The 13,198-nt window shown below is 44.4% G+C and overlaps 3 protein-coding genes across 3 annotated transcripts in view; 2 read left to right on the forward strand and 1 right to left on the reverse strand.

Moving 5' to 3' along the window:
• Nucleotides 1-13,198, forward strand: part of LOC102452751 (cytochrome P450 4B1-like) — a 179,226-nt gene that overhangs the window by 134,995 nt on the left and 31,033 nt on the right. The window lies entirely within an intron of this gene.
• Nucleotides 1-13,198, reverse strand: part of LOC102451250 (cytochrome P450 4B1-like) — a 96,961-nt gene that overhangs the window by 75,314 nt on the left and 8,449 nt on the right. The window lies entirely within an intron of this gene.
• The window catches only part of LOC142818159 (cytochrome P450 4B1-like), a 38,825-nt gene that overhangs the window by 22,589 nt on the left and 3,038 nt on the right, over nucleotides 1-13,198 (forward strand). The window contains exons 8-11 of the mRNA XM_014575193.3: nucleotides 1,148-1,338; nucleotides 2,596-2,729; nucleotides 7,067-7,131; nucleotides 8,375-8,457. Of these exons, the coding sequence (XP_014430679.2) occupies nucleotides 1,148-1,338; nucleotides 2,596-2,729; nucleotides 7,067-7,131; nucleotides 8,375-8,457 (473 nt within the window). The remainder of the gene's footprint in view (nucleotides 1-1,147; nucleotides 1,339-2,595; nucleotides 2,730-7,066; nucleotides 7,132-8,374; nucleotides 8,458-13,198) is intronic.

Raw genomic sequence — 13,198 nt, forward strand, 5'->3', positions numbered from 1 at the left:
CACTGGGCAAGCTGGTGGAGATTCAGGGAGCAGGGGATGGAGGATGGATATCAACCCCCCTGCCACACAGAGCCCTGTGTGACCTCGGCCCTTCAATGCAGCTTCCTACACTGCTCCTGACTCCAGCCCGTCAGTACAGCACAGTGTACTACCCCTGAGAGACCTCCTGACATCAACTATTGGGTAGCGAGGACCCTTGTGGGTTCTGAGCACCCCCAAGCCCTACAAAATACTGTTCCTGTGGAAGGTGGAGGCTTACAGAGCGCATGACTCTCTGAAGTGAGGAGGGGCTCAGGAAAAAAAAGAGCCGGGAACCTCTGACCTAGCCCATCCCTGACAGGTGTTTGTTCCGCCTGTTCTTAAACACCTCCAATTTTGGGGTCTTCACAACCTCCCTGGGAAGCCTGTTCCAGAGCTCCACTCCCGCCAGAGTTAGAATGTGTTTCCTAATGTCTAAGCCTGTGACCTCTTGTCCTGTGCACAGGGAGAGCAATTTGTCTCCAACCTCTTTATAACAGCCCTTCCCCTTTTTAAGATAGATACCACGTCCCTCCTTATTTCCTCAAGACTGAAGATGTCACCTTTTTTTATGCTTTCGTCACAGAGTTCAGGTTTTTTAAATCTTTTGCTCTGGATTCTCTCGCTCCTACGTGTCCACATTTTTCCTAAAGCGTGGTGAGCAGGACTGGACACAGACTCCAGCCAGGGCGTCACCAGTGCCGAGCGCAGTGGATCAATTACCTTCCAGGTCTCACATATGACACTCCTGCTAATGCATCCCAGAACGGTTTTAGCCTTGTTTGCAACTGATCCGCACTGTGGGCTCCTACTCAGTTGATCAGCACTGAAGGTTGGCACCTGACACCCTGTTGATGAATAACTTCTATTGTAGCCCATCTCTGCTGCCTTGCTCATTCTAGAAGGGGAACGCCTGCCTTTGGACCCAAGCGACCTGACTCAGATTTCACTTGTACCAGGACCACACCTGGCAATTGCATTCTTTCCGTGCAGTTACCCAATTTCTCATGCAAACAAGACAAAACATGCTGGGCTCTTCGCCAGTGATCCGGGTGTATTTTTTCACTCCAAAAGAGTCCTCCTGAAACTAACTCTCGTTCGGGGATTATTTACCTTGCTGCTTTGCTAGGATGAAAACGGCGCTGGACTGTCCGACGAAGACCTACGCGCCGAGGTGGATACGTTCATGTTTGAGGGGCACGATACCACGGCCAGTGGGATCTCCTGGCTCTTGTACTGCATGGCCCTGTACCCAGAGCACCAGCAGAGATGCAGAGAAGAGATCCAGGAGATCGTGGGAGACAGAGAGACTGTGCAATGGTGAGGTGTCAGCTCATGGCTTTGGTACCAGTTGGCTTTGAATGGTTTTCTTAGTATCCAGTTTAAGGAATTAAAAATGGATCTTATTTCACAAGCTCTGCACTGAAGGATCAACATTTAGTATGGTCAGGATACAAAGAACTGATCCAAAACCAGATCTAAACTTCTCTTGTGCTAAGGGCTGCTCAGTTCCACATCTTTGGATTTCTGTCTCTCAGTTAATCAAATGCAGGCGTTTGATTGGGAAAGAAACTGTAAACAATTGAGGTTGAGGGATTTCTCCTCAGCTCCACTAACACTGCATTCAGCCCATGGAGTGTGACACTGAATTAGGAATAAGACAGATCTGCTCGATTTTGTTGCTAAATTGTTTCCCAAATATTAAGAGTTTGCATTTCTAGAAATGACTGCATGCAAGGATGACAAAGTATCTTGTAAGTAATATATTAAGCCTTACCACGCCCTGTGAAGCAGAGAGTTATTTTATGGCCCAGCATCCCATTGTGCTAGGCACTGTACAAATGTGGAACAAAAAGTCGGTCCCTGTTCCCAAGAGTTTATAGCAGGGGAAACTGAAGCCCTGGCACATCAAGAGAGTTGCTCAGGGTATGTCTACACTAGCCCCCTAGTTCGAACTAGGGAGGCTAATGTAGGCATTTGAAGTTGCAAATGAAGCCTGGGATTTAAATATCCCGGGCTTTATTTGCATCTTCCCATCTGGGCGCCATTTTTAAATCCCCTTAGTCAGAACTAACTGCCCACAGCTACACGCAGCAGTCAAATGTTAACTCGAACTAAGTCCTTAGTTTGAGTTAACTGTTACACCTCATTGCAGGAGGAATAACAGTTAATCCAAATGAAGGATTTAGTTAAGATTAACTTCTGACTGCCACGTGTGTTCGCGGGCAGTCAGTTCGAACTAAGGGGATTTAAAATGGCGCCCAACCGGGAACATGCAAATGAAGCCCGGGATATTTAAACCCCGGGCTTCATTTGCAAGTTCAAATGCCTACATTAGCCACCCTAATTCGAACTAGTGTAGACCTACCCTCAGTGTGTTGCAGGAAGTCTGAGGCAGAGGTGGGAATAGAGCCCAGGTCATCTCTATATTTCAGCCACAAAATCGGTTTCCTGACTCACCAGAAATAGGTGAGGGGTGTGATCATTTCACATATCGATGTTGATGCCCCCGACTCATGTCTTGGTAGTGGCAGGGGCTCTTCCTCATTCATAGTCTCCACTTCTGGTTGCTTTCAGGGATGACCTTGGCAAAATGACTTACAGCACCATGTGCATCAAGGAAAGCCTTCGCCTGTACCCTCCGGTACCTGGAGTGTCCCGACAGCTCAGCAAACCCATCACATTCCATGATGGACGTACCTTGCCAGAAGGTCTGTATTGTCTCTTCCTTGTTAAGGGCCCAATTCTTCCTTCAGCCACACACACAGCATCCCCCTTGAAGTCCCACCTGGAATCCTGGATGTGGTTCATGCCAATGAGAGGGGGGAAAGTTCTCCTGTGAAAGCCAAGTGAAGATCTAGGAGAGGTTAGGTGGTTTGTGGGGCTCCCATGGCCTCAGCTGTTCCACTATAAATTGTAACATGGCTCTTGGTTTGTCCATGGGAATATTGGCATACACCTACCTGCCTCACTAAGCCCCAGGGCAATTCACCCTCAGGAGTGTAGCTGGGACCGCTGCCTGCCCTACCTCAGAGACTGCTAGGAACAGCCATGTCGGTCTCCTCCTGAGACTGCTCTAGAGTCCTCCCAGCTAAATCCATCCAAGGGATGCTCTGACTCTAAGCTCCATTGAGAGCTGGCTGAATGTTCTTATGAATGGCAGATAACATCAAATCAACCTATGGGAATTAGGCACCCAAATTTCACTCGAGTTGAATGGCATTTGGGTGCCCAAATCCCTTACACTCCTTTAAAAATCCCAGATATGTTTTTTATTGTTTATTATTTGTCTTACAGGAGTATACAGAATACAAAGGTGGAAATCCCATTTGCTAGGTGAACTTGCATACACAAGAGATGTTGCACATATACAAATAATATGAGACCATAATAATCATTAGATAGATAGATAGATAGATAGATAGATAGATAGATAGATAGATAGATAGATAGATAGATAGATAGATAGATAGATAGATCACTTAAATGTGCAACTGCTATAATTTGCTATGAATTATTCCACTATCTCTAGAACTGAGCTATGTTAGCTTGTGAGATTGGGCACTTTAGGACTGACCCGGGATGCTCATGTCATGGGCTCATTGACTCAACAAAGGCAGAAAGTTTTATGGATCCAAAGCCTTTGAAAGTCAATGATCATTCTTGTGGCTTTTGCCTGAATCCTCTCCAATTTATTATGGATTATGGACACTGGAAATGGACACAGTATTCCTGCTGTGAGCTCCTGGAGCAAATACAGAGGAAAAACTAACCTCTCTGCTCCTACTCAAGATTCTCCTGTTTACACATCCCTGGATCACATTAGCTCTTTCGGTCCCAACATCACACTGGAAGCTCATGTTCAGCTGATTATACACAATCATCTCAAAAAAATTTTCACAGCCACTGCATTCCAGGATAGTCCCCCACCCTATGGGTGCAGCCTGTAATTTTTCCAGCTACAGATGTACTTTTCAATTTAGCTCTGATACAAAGCATTACATTGATTGCTCGTGCATAGTTCACAAAATGAAGCAGATTGCTTTGAACCCATAACTGCTCTACAGCCAAAATGCTTCTGAAATAAATGTAGTCAAACTTTACTAATTCTGGGTCACTGAGAACGAAAATGATGCTTAAAATTGTTGATTGGCTCTAGTTTTCAAGATATGCTATTGGGTCAGTATATACGACCCTTGACTTGCGAATGGCGGAGGATAAGTGAGTTATAAAGGGACGGGATCTCAATTTAAACCAGAAATGACTAAAATACATCTTTGACTGGCTCTATGAATAAATCTATGACTGGGTTTGGACAGTACTTGCTTTTTAGGCAAAGCAATGAATGATGCAATCTGAAGCTGGTATTATGTCATACATGATATGAATTGCATTGTGTTATTCTTAGAAGTCATGGATGATGCAATCATAACGAAGCTTATATCACTCTGCTGAACAAATTGCCTTATATCAGCTCTAGAAATCATACAGTGTCATGCTCTCTTATTTGTCAGTGTTTGATTTTGCAAAGGGACACATTTCTGTTTAGCCAAAGTGAGCAGAGATGCCTCGTACTTGTATGAACAGTGCAGATAACTTCTGCTATGTTTGTGGTGAAGTGACTTTTGCATCACAAAAGTGCAGTATAACCACTATGGTTAAGAAAGCCTATCACCTTTATTTTGGCTGCAAAATTGGAGATCAGGACAAGAGGTGGTCCCCACACATATGCTGCAACACTTGTGCAACAAATCTTCGCCAGTGGTTGAACAGGAAAAGGAAATCTATGCCTTTTGCAGTGCCAATGATTTCGAGAGAGCCAACAGATCATACCAGCAATTGTTACTTCTGCATGGTGCCTCCAGTTGGGAAAGGTGTGTCAAAGAAGAAAAAGTGGACTGTGCATTATCCAAACATTCCATCAGCTATACGCCCAGAACCCTACGGAGAAGGACTGCCAGTTCCTGATGCACCAGAATCATTCTCACTTGAGTCAGATGAGGAAGAGGAAGAGGATAAAACTTCTGGTCCTGAACCATCAATGTCACAGGACCCACATTTTCTCCCATCCTCCTCCTCTGAACCACACCTCATAACACAAGGTGAACTGAATGACCTTGTCAGGGATTTGGAACTACCCAAGAGTAAGGCAGAGCTGTTGGGCTCCAGACTACAGCAGTGGAATCTCCTGACAGGTGATGTTAGGGTTTCCATGTTCCGTGACTGTCAAAAGGATCTTGTCCCATTCTTCTTCATGGAAGGTGATCTTGTAGCTTGCAACAACATCGATGGTGTGATGGCAGCCCTCAACATGGTTCACGATCCAGATGAGTGGAGACTGTTCATTGATTCATCGAAGACGAGTCTTAAAGCTGTTTTGCTGCATAATGGCAATGTTTTGCCATCAATTCCAGTTGGTCATGCAGTCCATATGAAGGAAACCTATGACAACATGAAACAACTTTTGAGGTGCATAAACTATGACCAACATCAGTGGCAGCTTTGTGGTGATTTGAAGGTTGTTGCTTCTTGCTTGGTCTTCAGACTGGATACACAAAGTACTGCTGTTTTCTCTGCGAATGGGATAGTCGTGCAAGAGATTCCCACTACATCAAGATAGATTGGCCACTCCAACAGTCATTGGAGCCTGGGAGGAAAAGTGTTCAGCATCCACCACTTGTTGAATCAAGGAAGATTTTGTTACCACCCTTACACATCAAGCTGGGTCTGATGAAGAACTTTGTCAAGGCCATGGACAAAACACAAGCAGCTTTCAAGTACCTCCATGGAAAAATTCCAAAGTTAAGTGAAACTAAGATAAAGGAAGATGTCTTTGTTGGTCCTCATATTCGTGAACTTCTTTGAGATGATGCATTTGACCATGCACTGCGTGGCAAGGAAAAGACGGCATGGAAAGCCTTCCAGTTAGTGGCAATAAATTTTCTCGGAAACAACAAGGCAGACAACTACAGGTTGTTGGTGGAAAACCTCCTCAAGGCATACAAAAGCCTTGGTTGCAACATGTCACTAAAGATACATTTTTTGCACTCTCATCTAGATTTTTTTCCACCCAACTGCAGAGCAGTGAGCGACAAGCACGGCGAGCAATTTCACCAGGACATTGCAACAATGGAGAAACGCTATCAGGGCAAATGGATTCTATCAATGCTTGCAGACTATTGCTGGACAGTGACAAGATATGCTCCATTTAATGAATACAAGACACAAGCCAAGAAGTGCCAAGTAAACACTGAATAGGACTAAACTATGTACATAATAGTTTTTTGCCTTTTGTTTCATAATAAATTTTATTTATATAACCCTTTTGCTGATTTTTAAAGTGTTACATAAACAGGACAGGTGAAATATAATCATGTAAAGCAACCATAAACACATGAAAAGACCTAGGTTTACAATTTATGATTAAAACTCTACTATCTACTCAATATGCATAGACGTAAAATGTAAAAACTTGGAAACAGTAGCCAATATCTTGGAAACAGTAGCCAATCAGTTGTTTTAATTGTCATATTTGAATTCAGCACATAAAAAACATAATAAATAGCACATTTTATCTCTGAAGCAGACGACTTCTAAAAAATTGTAGACCAGTGTAACCTGCCTGCTTCATTACTGACTGCTTCCCCACACTTTGTGCCATCTTCATGTGTGATCAGTGATGATTTTATCTTTTCTTCCAGATTGTTGATTTAAAAAAAAGCTCAATTGTGTAGAGCCTGTCTCTCCCCATGATAAACCCATAGCTCGATACTGCTTCTGCACTTACAATTACACTGTGAGACCCATCACATTTGCTGATGATGTGTGAGCCAGAATAGAACCCAGCTCATTCTCCCATCACTTAATGCCACCTCTGCAGGGCTAAGGGGAGTGAAAACATGTATGTAAAATGGACTCAGGACATTTCTCAGACAGCAGGAGTGTTGGCTGAGAAGACTAAGGCCCTCTAACAGGCTCTTGTATTGTACTGAACAGATGTTGCTCTGTCAGGTCACCAAAGTTGTTGTTTTTTTTATTTTGCTTACAGGTTCTCGGGTGTCTGTGCATATTTACTGTCTTCATAGGAACCCAAGTGTCTGGCAAGATCCAGAGGTACTTTTCACATCACAGAAAGAAGAGCTGGTCATATAATTGGGACAAGGGACTGGGTAGCATGGATCTCCATGGCTCTGCCTCAAATTTCCTTGAGCAAAGCTTTGCTTGTTTCTCCCTTTTTCCATTTCCCTGTGTGCAAAGCAAGGATAATATTGACCTTACCCAGGTCAAGTAGCATCTGTCCAGAAGAACAGTGCAATAGATCCGCAAACCAGGAGGCTGCCCTAACGATTCTGAGTACCATAGAAAGGCAGAGTACCGGGTAGAATGGTCTGTCTTTACACACAGCCGTGTATGTAAATGTCCAGTGGAATAATGATTCATAGTGTTTGGGGGCAAATGCACCAGATGATGCTCTTGGTTGTACCAGCAACTTCTCCCAGGCTATATCTACACTACAGAGTTTATTTGGAAAAATGGCCATTTTTCCGAAAAAACTTCACTTACGTCCACACTGCGATCGTGTTCTTTTGAAAACAAATCAAAAGAACAGAGGGATTTTTCTGACATTGGTAAACCTCTTTTTATGAGGAAGAAGCCTTTTTCCAAGAGAGCTCTTTTGGGAAAAGGCGTGTGTGGACAGAGAAGAGGGAGTTCTTTCGAAAGAAGAGGGAAGAGGAAAAAGCAGAGGTGCTCTGGTGGTCACTCCGTGCGTGGTAATCACAGCTGAAATGTGAGAGAGCGTCCACGCTGAATGGACACTAACTTTCGAAAAAGCAGATTGTTTTTTCGATGCACTTTGACAGTGTGGACGCTCTCTTTCAGACGACTTTTTTCAGAAGATTTCTTCCAGAAAAGCTTCTTGCAAAAGAAGCCTTCAGTCTAGACGCAGCCCCAGTCTTCTGACAACTGTGGTGACATTTCCAAGAGCATTTACAGCTGAAGGAGACGGGCAGTAGCGTTTCAGTCCCAGCACAAGGCCTCACCCTTTTGGTAGGGGGCTGCATAAGTGTTGTGCTAAGACGGCATCTCCCCAGCTTACAGGGTGACTGAATGTCCCTGGTCAGCACAACTCACATTTGGGAGGGACTGGTTCTTTGTGGGAGGGGACGTCACTGTCCCTTCTCACTGCTGCTGCCCTAGAAGAGTATCCATGTCAGCGTCTCCTCACATGGGCTGGGGTCTCGAGTGGAAAGGGCACAGCTCCCACAATGATTTACAGGGTCGGGGGGCGTCAGCTACCGCCGCTGCTATTGAATCACTGGGCCTCACCACAAACCTTTAAACTCTCTCCCTGCAGGTGTTTGATCCCATGAGGTTTTCCCCAGAGAACATGGCCCAGAGACATTCCCATGCGTTTGTGCCCTTCGCAGCTGGAGCACGGTGGGGGATGTTTCATTCTCTCTCTTGGGGGTGTCGGTTGGAAACAAAGCCAGGTTTTGGGCCAGGATGTCCCAAATGCCCATTAAGCACGAGCATGCTGGCTCCATATGGTTGTGTCCGTCATGTGGGGTGTGTAGGGTTTTGGGGGGTGTGGAGACCCCTACATCAATGCACCGAACCAGAGTTTGGTTCTTAGTGACTGGCCCCTCTGACCACTCCTGTGTCTGCTTCACGATGCCCACAGAGCCGGGCGGCATGGCCCCAAGGGCGGTTGACAGGCCACAGTCGTTTGGCAGAAGCACGGTGTGATGGTGGCTAGCAGCGCCCTCTGGGGGCTCTCAGTGAAACCCTCAGCTCTCAGGCCTCTCCTGGCTGGACCCTGTAATTCTTCCACTCACAGACCAGGCCCCGGGACCCAACAGGCCCAGCCGAGGTCAGACCCCTGCAGTTCTTCCCTTCAGGGCTCTGTGACCAGCCAGGCTGCTTACAGCCAAAGGCCTGGTTATTGCACAGAAGGGAGGAAGCACTTAGCAAGGGAAGATTTCAAACCTCCAAAGAGCCGACAGGCACGGCTATCCCACCTCTAGGCTGACCATCCCCTGATGAGAATATAAGCAGGCCTCACTTTCTCTCACCCACACAGGTCTCTGTGTCTCAGCCTGACTCCCCCAAGCAATTACCCCCCACTCTCAGAAGAGTGTGCCTGTTTAAACATAGCACTGTGCTCTTCATCCCCTGAGTTCAGGGGTCTTTTCCTCTCCTGGTTTTTACTCTTAACACAAGCATTTGAGGAACAGTGGCTTATCTCAAGCAATCTCTAGACAGATTAGAGGATTGGGACAAAAGAAATCTGTAGAATACTGCACTTGGGAGGGAAGAATCCCAAGCATTGTTACAGGCTGGGGACTGACTGATTAAGTAGCAGCTCAGCAGAAAAGCACCTGGGGGTTACAACGGATGAGAAGCTGATTATGAGTCAACACTGTGCCCTTGTAGCCAAGAAGGTGAATGGAATATTAGGTTGCATTAGGAGGAGCATTGCCAACAGATCTAGGGAAGTGATTATGCCCCTTTATCTGGCTCTGGAGAGGCCACTTCTGGAGTATTGCAGCCAGTTCTGGGCCCCCCACTATAGAAAGGATGTGGACGCATTGGAGAGGGTTCAGCGAAGGGTGACTAAAATGATTAGGGGGCTGGAGTACATGACCTATGAGGAGAGGTTGAGGGATTTGGGCTTACTTAGTCTGCAGAAGAGAAGAGTGAGGGGGGATTTGAGAGCAGCCTTCAACTTCCTGAAGGGAGGTTCCAAAGAGGATGGAGAAAGGTTATCCACGTAGTGACAGATGCAGAACAAGGAGCAATGGTCTCAAGTTACAGTGGGGGAGGTCCAGGTTGGATATTAGGAACAACTATTTCCCTAGGAGGGTGGGGAAGCACTGGGATGGGTTCCCTAGGGAGGGAGTGGAATCTCCATCCCTAGAGGTTTTCAAGTCTCAGCTTGACAAAGCCCTGGGTGGGATGATTTACGTGGGGATGATTTAGTTGGCTGCCTTGGGCAGAGGCCTGGACTTGATGACTCCTGAGGTCTCTTCCAGCCCTAGGATTTTGTGATTCTGTGATTCATTCTTTTGCCTTCCTTCTTGGTTTTTCCTAACTAGCCCATATTAAAATTAATACAAAATATTCACATTGTAAACATCCCAAATAATCCAATGGGACTACGGTCACCCTTAGATATTACAGAGCAGCTCCAGATCCATCACTTAGACTCATAGACTCATAGACTTTAAGGTCAGAAGGGACCATTATGATCATCTAGTCTGACCCCCTGCACAGTACAGGCCACAGAATCTCACCCACCCACTGCTAGAATAATCCTCTCACCTATATCTCAGATATTGAAGCCCTCAAATACTTTGAAGACCCCAAGATGCAGAGATCCTCCAGCTGTGATCTGTACCCCATGCTACAGAGGAAGGCAAAAAACCTCCAGGGTCTCTGCCAATCTACCCAGGAGGAAAATTCCTTCCCGACCCCAAATATGGCGATCAGCTAAACCCTGAGCATGTGGGCAAGACTCACCAGCCAGTCACCCAGAAAGTTCTCTATAGTAACTCCTATCATCCCTCCATTGACCTATTTCCCACTGATAATGAATGGTCAATTAGTTACCAAGATCATGTTATCTCATCAAACCGTCCCCTTCATAAACCCATCTAGTTTAATCTTGAAACCAGATAGATCTTTTGCCCCCACTACTTCCCTTGGAAGGCTGTTCCAGAACTTCACTCCTCTAATGGTTAGAAACGTTCGTCTAATCTCAAGTCTAAACTTCCAACTAGCCAGCTTATATCCATTTGTTCTTGTGTCCACATTGGTATTAAGCTTAAATAATTCCTCTCCCTCCCTGGTATTTATCCCTCTAATATATTTAAAGAGTGCAATCATGTCCCCCCTCAGCCTTCTTTTGGTTAAGGTAAACAAGCCAAGCTCCTTAAGTCTCCTTTCATAAGACAGGTTTTCCATTCCTCGGATCATCCTAGTGGCCCTTCTTTGTACCTGTTCCAGTTTGAATTCAACCTTCTTAAACATGGGAGACCAGAACTGCACACAATATTCCAAATGGGGTCTCACCAATGCCTTGTATAATGGCACTAACACCTCCTTATCTCTACTGGAAATACCTCGCCTAATACATCCCAAGACCGTATTAGCCTTTTTCACGGCCATGTCACAATGGCGGCTCATAGTCATCCTATAATCAACCAGGACTCCAAGGTCCTTCTCCTCCCCCGTTACTTCCAACTGATGTGTCCCCAGTTTATAACTAAAATTCTTGTTATTAATCCCTAAATGCATAACCTTACATTTCTCACTATTAAATTTCATCCTATTGCTATCACTCCAATTTACAAGATCATCCAGATCTTCCTGTATGATATCCCGATCCTTTTCTGAATTGGCAATAGCTCCCAACTTTGTGTCATCCGCAAATTTTACGTCTAGACTACAGGGTTTTGTCGACAGAAGTTTTGTCGACAGATACTGTCGACAAAACTTCTGTCGACAAAGAGCGTCTAGACTACATTCAGTTCTGTCGACAAAGCAAGCTGCTTTGTCGACATAACAGTGTGGACGCAAAGGACAGTTTAGATGCAATAATGCCTTCTGTCGACAGAACTCTGTCGACAAAAGGCATTATTCCTCGTAAAATGAGGTTTACCAGCGTCGACAAAACTGCTGAGTTCTGTCGACGTTATGTCGACAGAACTCAGCAGTAGTGTAGACGCAGGTTTAGTTTTGTCGACAAAAGTCCACTTTTGTCGACAAAACCCTGTAGTCTAGACACACCCTTTTATCAGGACACTTCCACTTTTGGTGCCAAGGTCAGCGATAAAAACATTAAATAAAATTGGCCCCAAAACTGATCTCTGAGGAACTCCGCTAGTAACCTTCCTCCAACCTGACAGTTCACCTTTCAGTATAACCTGCTGTATTCTCCCCTTTAACCAGTTGCTTATCCACTTCTCAACTTTCATATTAATCCCTATCTTTTCCAATTTAACCAATAATTCCTCATGTGTATCAAATGCCTTACTAAAGTCGAGGTAGATTAGATCCACTGCATTTCCTTTATCTAGAAAATCTGTTACTTTCTCAAAAAAGGAGATCAGGTTGGTTTGGCATGATCTACCTTTTGTAAAACCATGTTGTAATTTGTCCCAATTGCCATTAGCCTCAATGTCTCTAACTACTTTCTCCTTCAAAATTTTTTCCAAGATCTTGCATACTACAGATGTCAAACTAACAGGCCTATAGTTACCGAGGTTGCTTTTTTTTCCTTTCTTAAAAATAGGATCTATATTAGCAATTCTCCAGTCAAATGGTACAACCCCTGAGTTTAGAGATTTATTAAAAAATTTTGCTAATGGACTTGCAAGTTCATGTGCCAGTTCCTTTAATATTCTTGGATGAAGATTATCTGGCCCCCCCGATTTACTCCCATTAAGCTGTTCAAGTTTGGCTTTTACCTCGGATATGGTAATATCTACCTCCACATCCTTAGTCCCATTTGTTATGTTACCATTATCCCTAAGCTCTTCATTAGCCTCATTAAAAACTGAAGCAAAGTATTTGTTTAGATATTGGGCCATTCCTAGATTATCCTTAACCTCCACTCCATCCTTAGTAATTAGCGGTCCTACTTCTTCTTTTTTTGTTTTTTTCCTATTTATATGACTATAAAACCTTTTACTATTGGTTTTAATTCCCTTTGCAAGGTTCAACTCTACCTGACTTTTAGCCTTTCTTACTTTGTCCCTACATGCTCTAACCTCAATAAGGTAGCTTTCTTTACTGATCCCTCCCATTTTCCACTCCTTATATGCTTTCTGCTTTTTCTTAATCACCTCTCTGAAATGCTTGCTCATCCAGCTTGGTCTAACACACCTGCCTCTAAATTTTTTCCCTTTTCTTGGGATACAGGCTTCTGACAGCTTCTGCAACTTTAACTTAAAATAATTCCAGGCCTCCTCCACCTCAAGATCCATAATTTCTTTAGTCCAATCAACTTCCCTAACTAATTTCCTTAATTTATTAAAGTTAGCCCTTTTGAAATAAAAAATCCTAGTCTCAGATTTATTTTTGTTTATCCTTCCATTTAATTTGAACTGAATTAGCTCATGATCACTTGAGCCAAGGTTGTCCCCTACAACCATTTCATCTATGAGGTCCTCGCTAC

This window comes from Pelodiscus sinensis, chromosome 9, assembly GCF_049634645.1.
Source record: "Pelodiscus sinensis isolate JC-2024 chromosome 9, ASM4963464v1, whole genome shotgun sequence".
Classification (NCBI taxonomy): Eukaryota; Metazoa; Chordata; order Testudines; family Trionychidae; genus Pelodiscus; species Pelodiscus sinensis.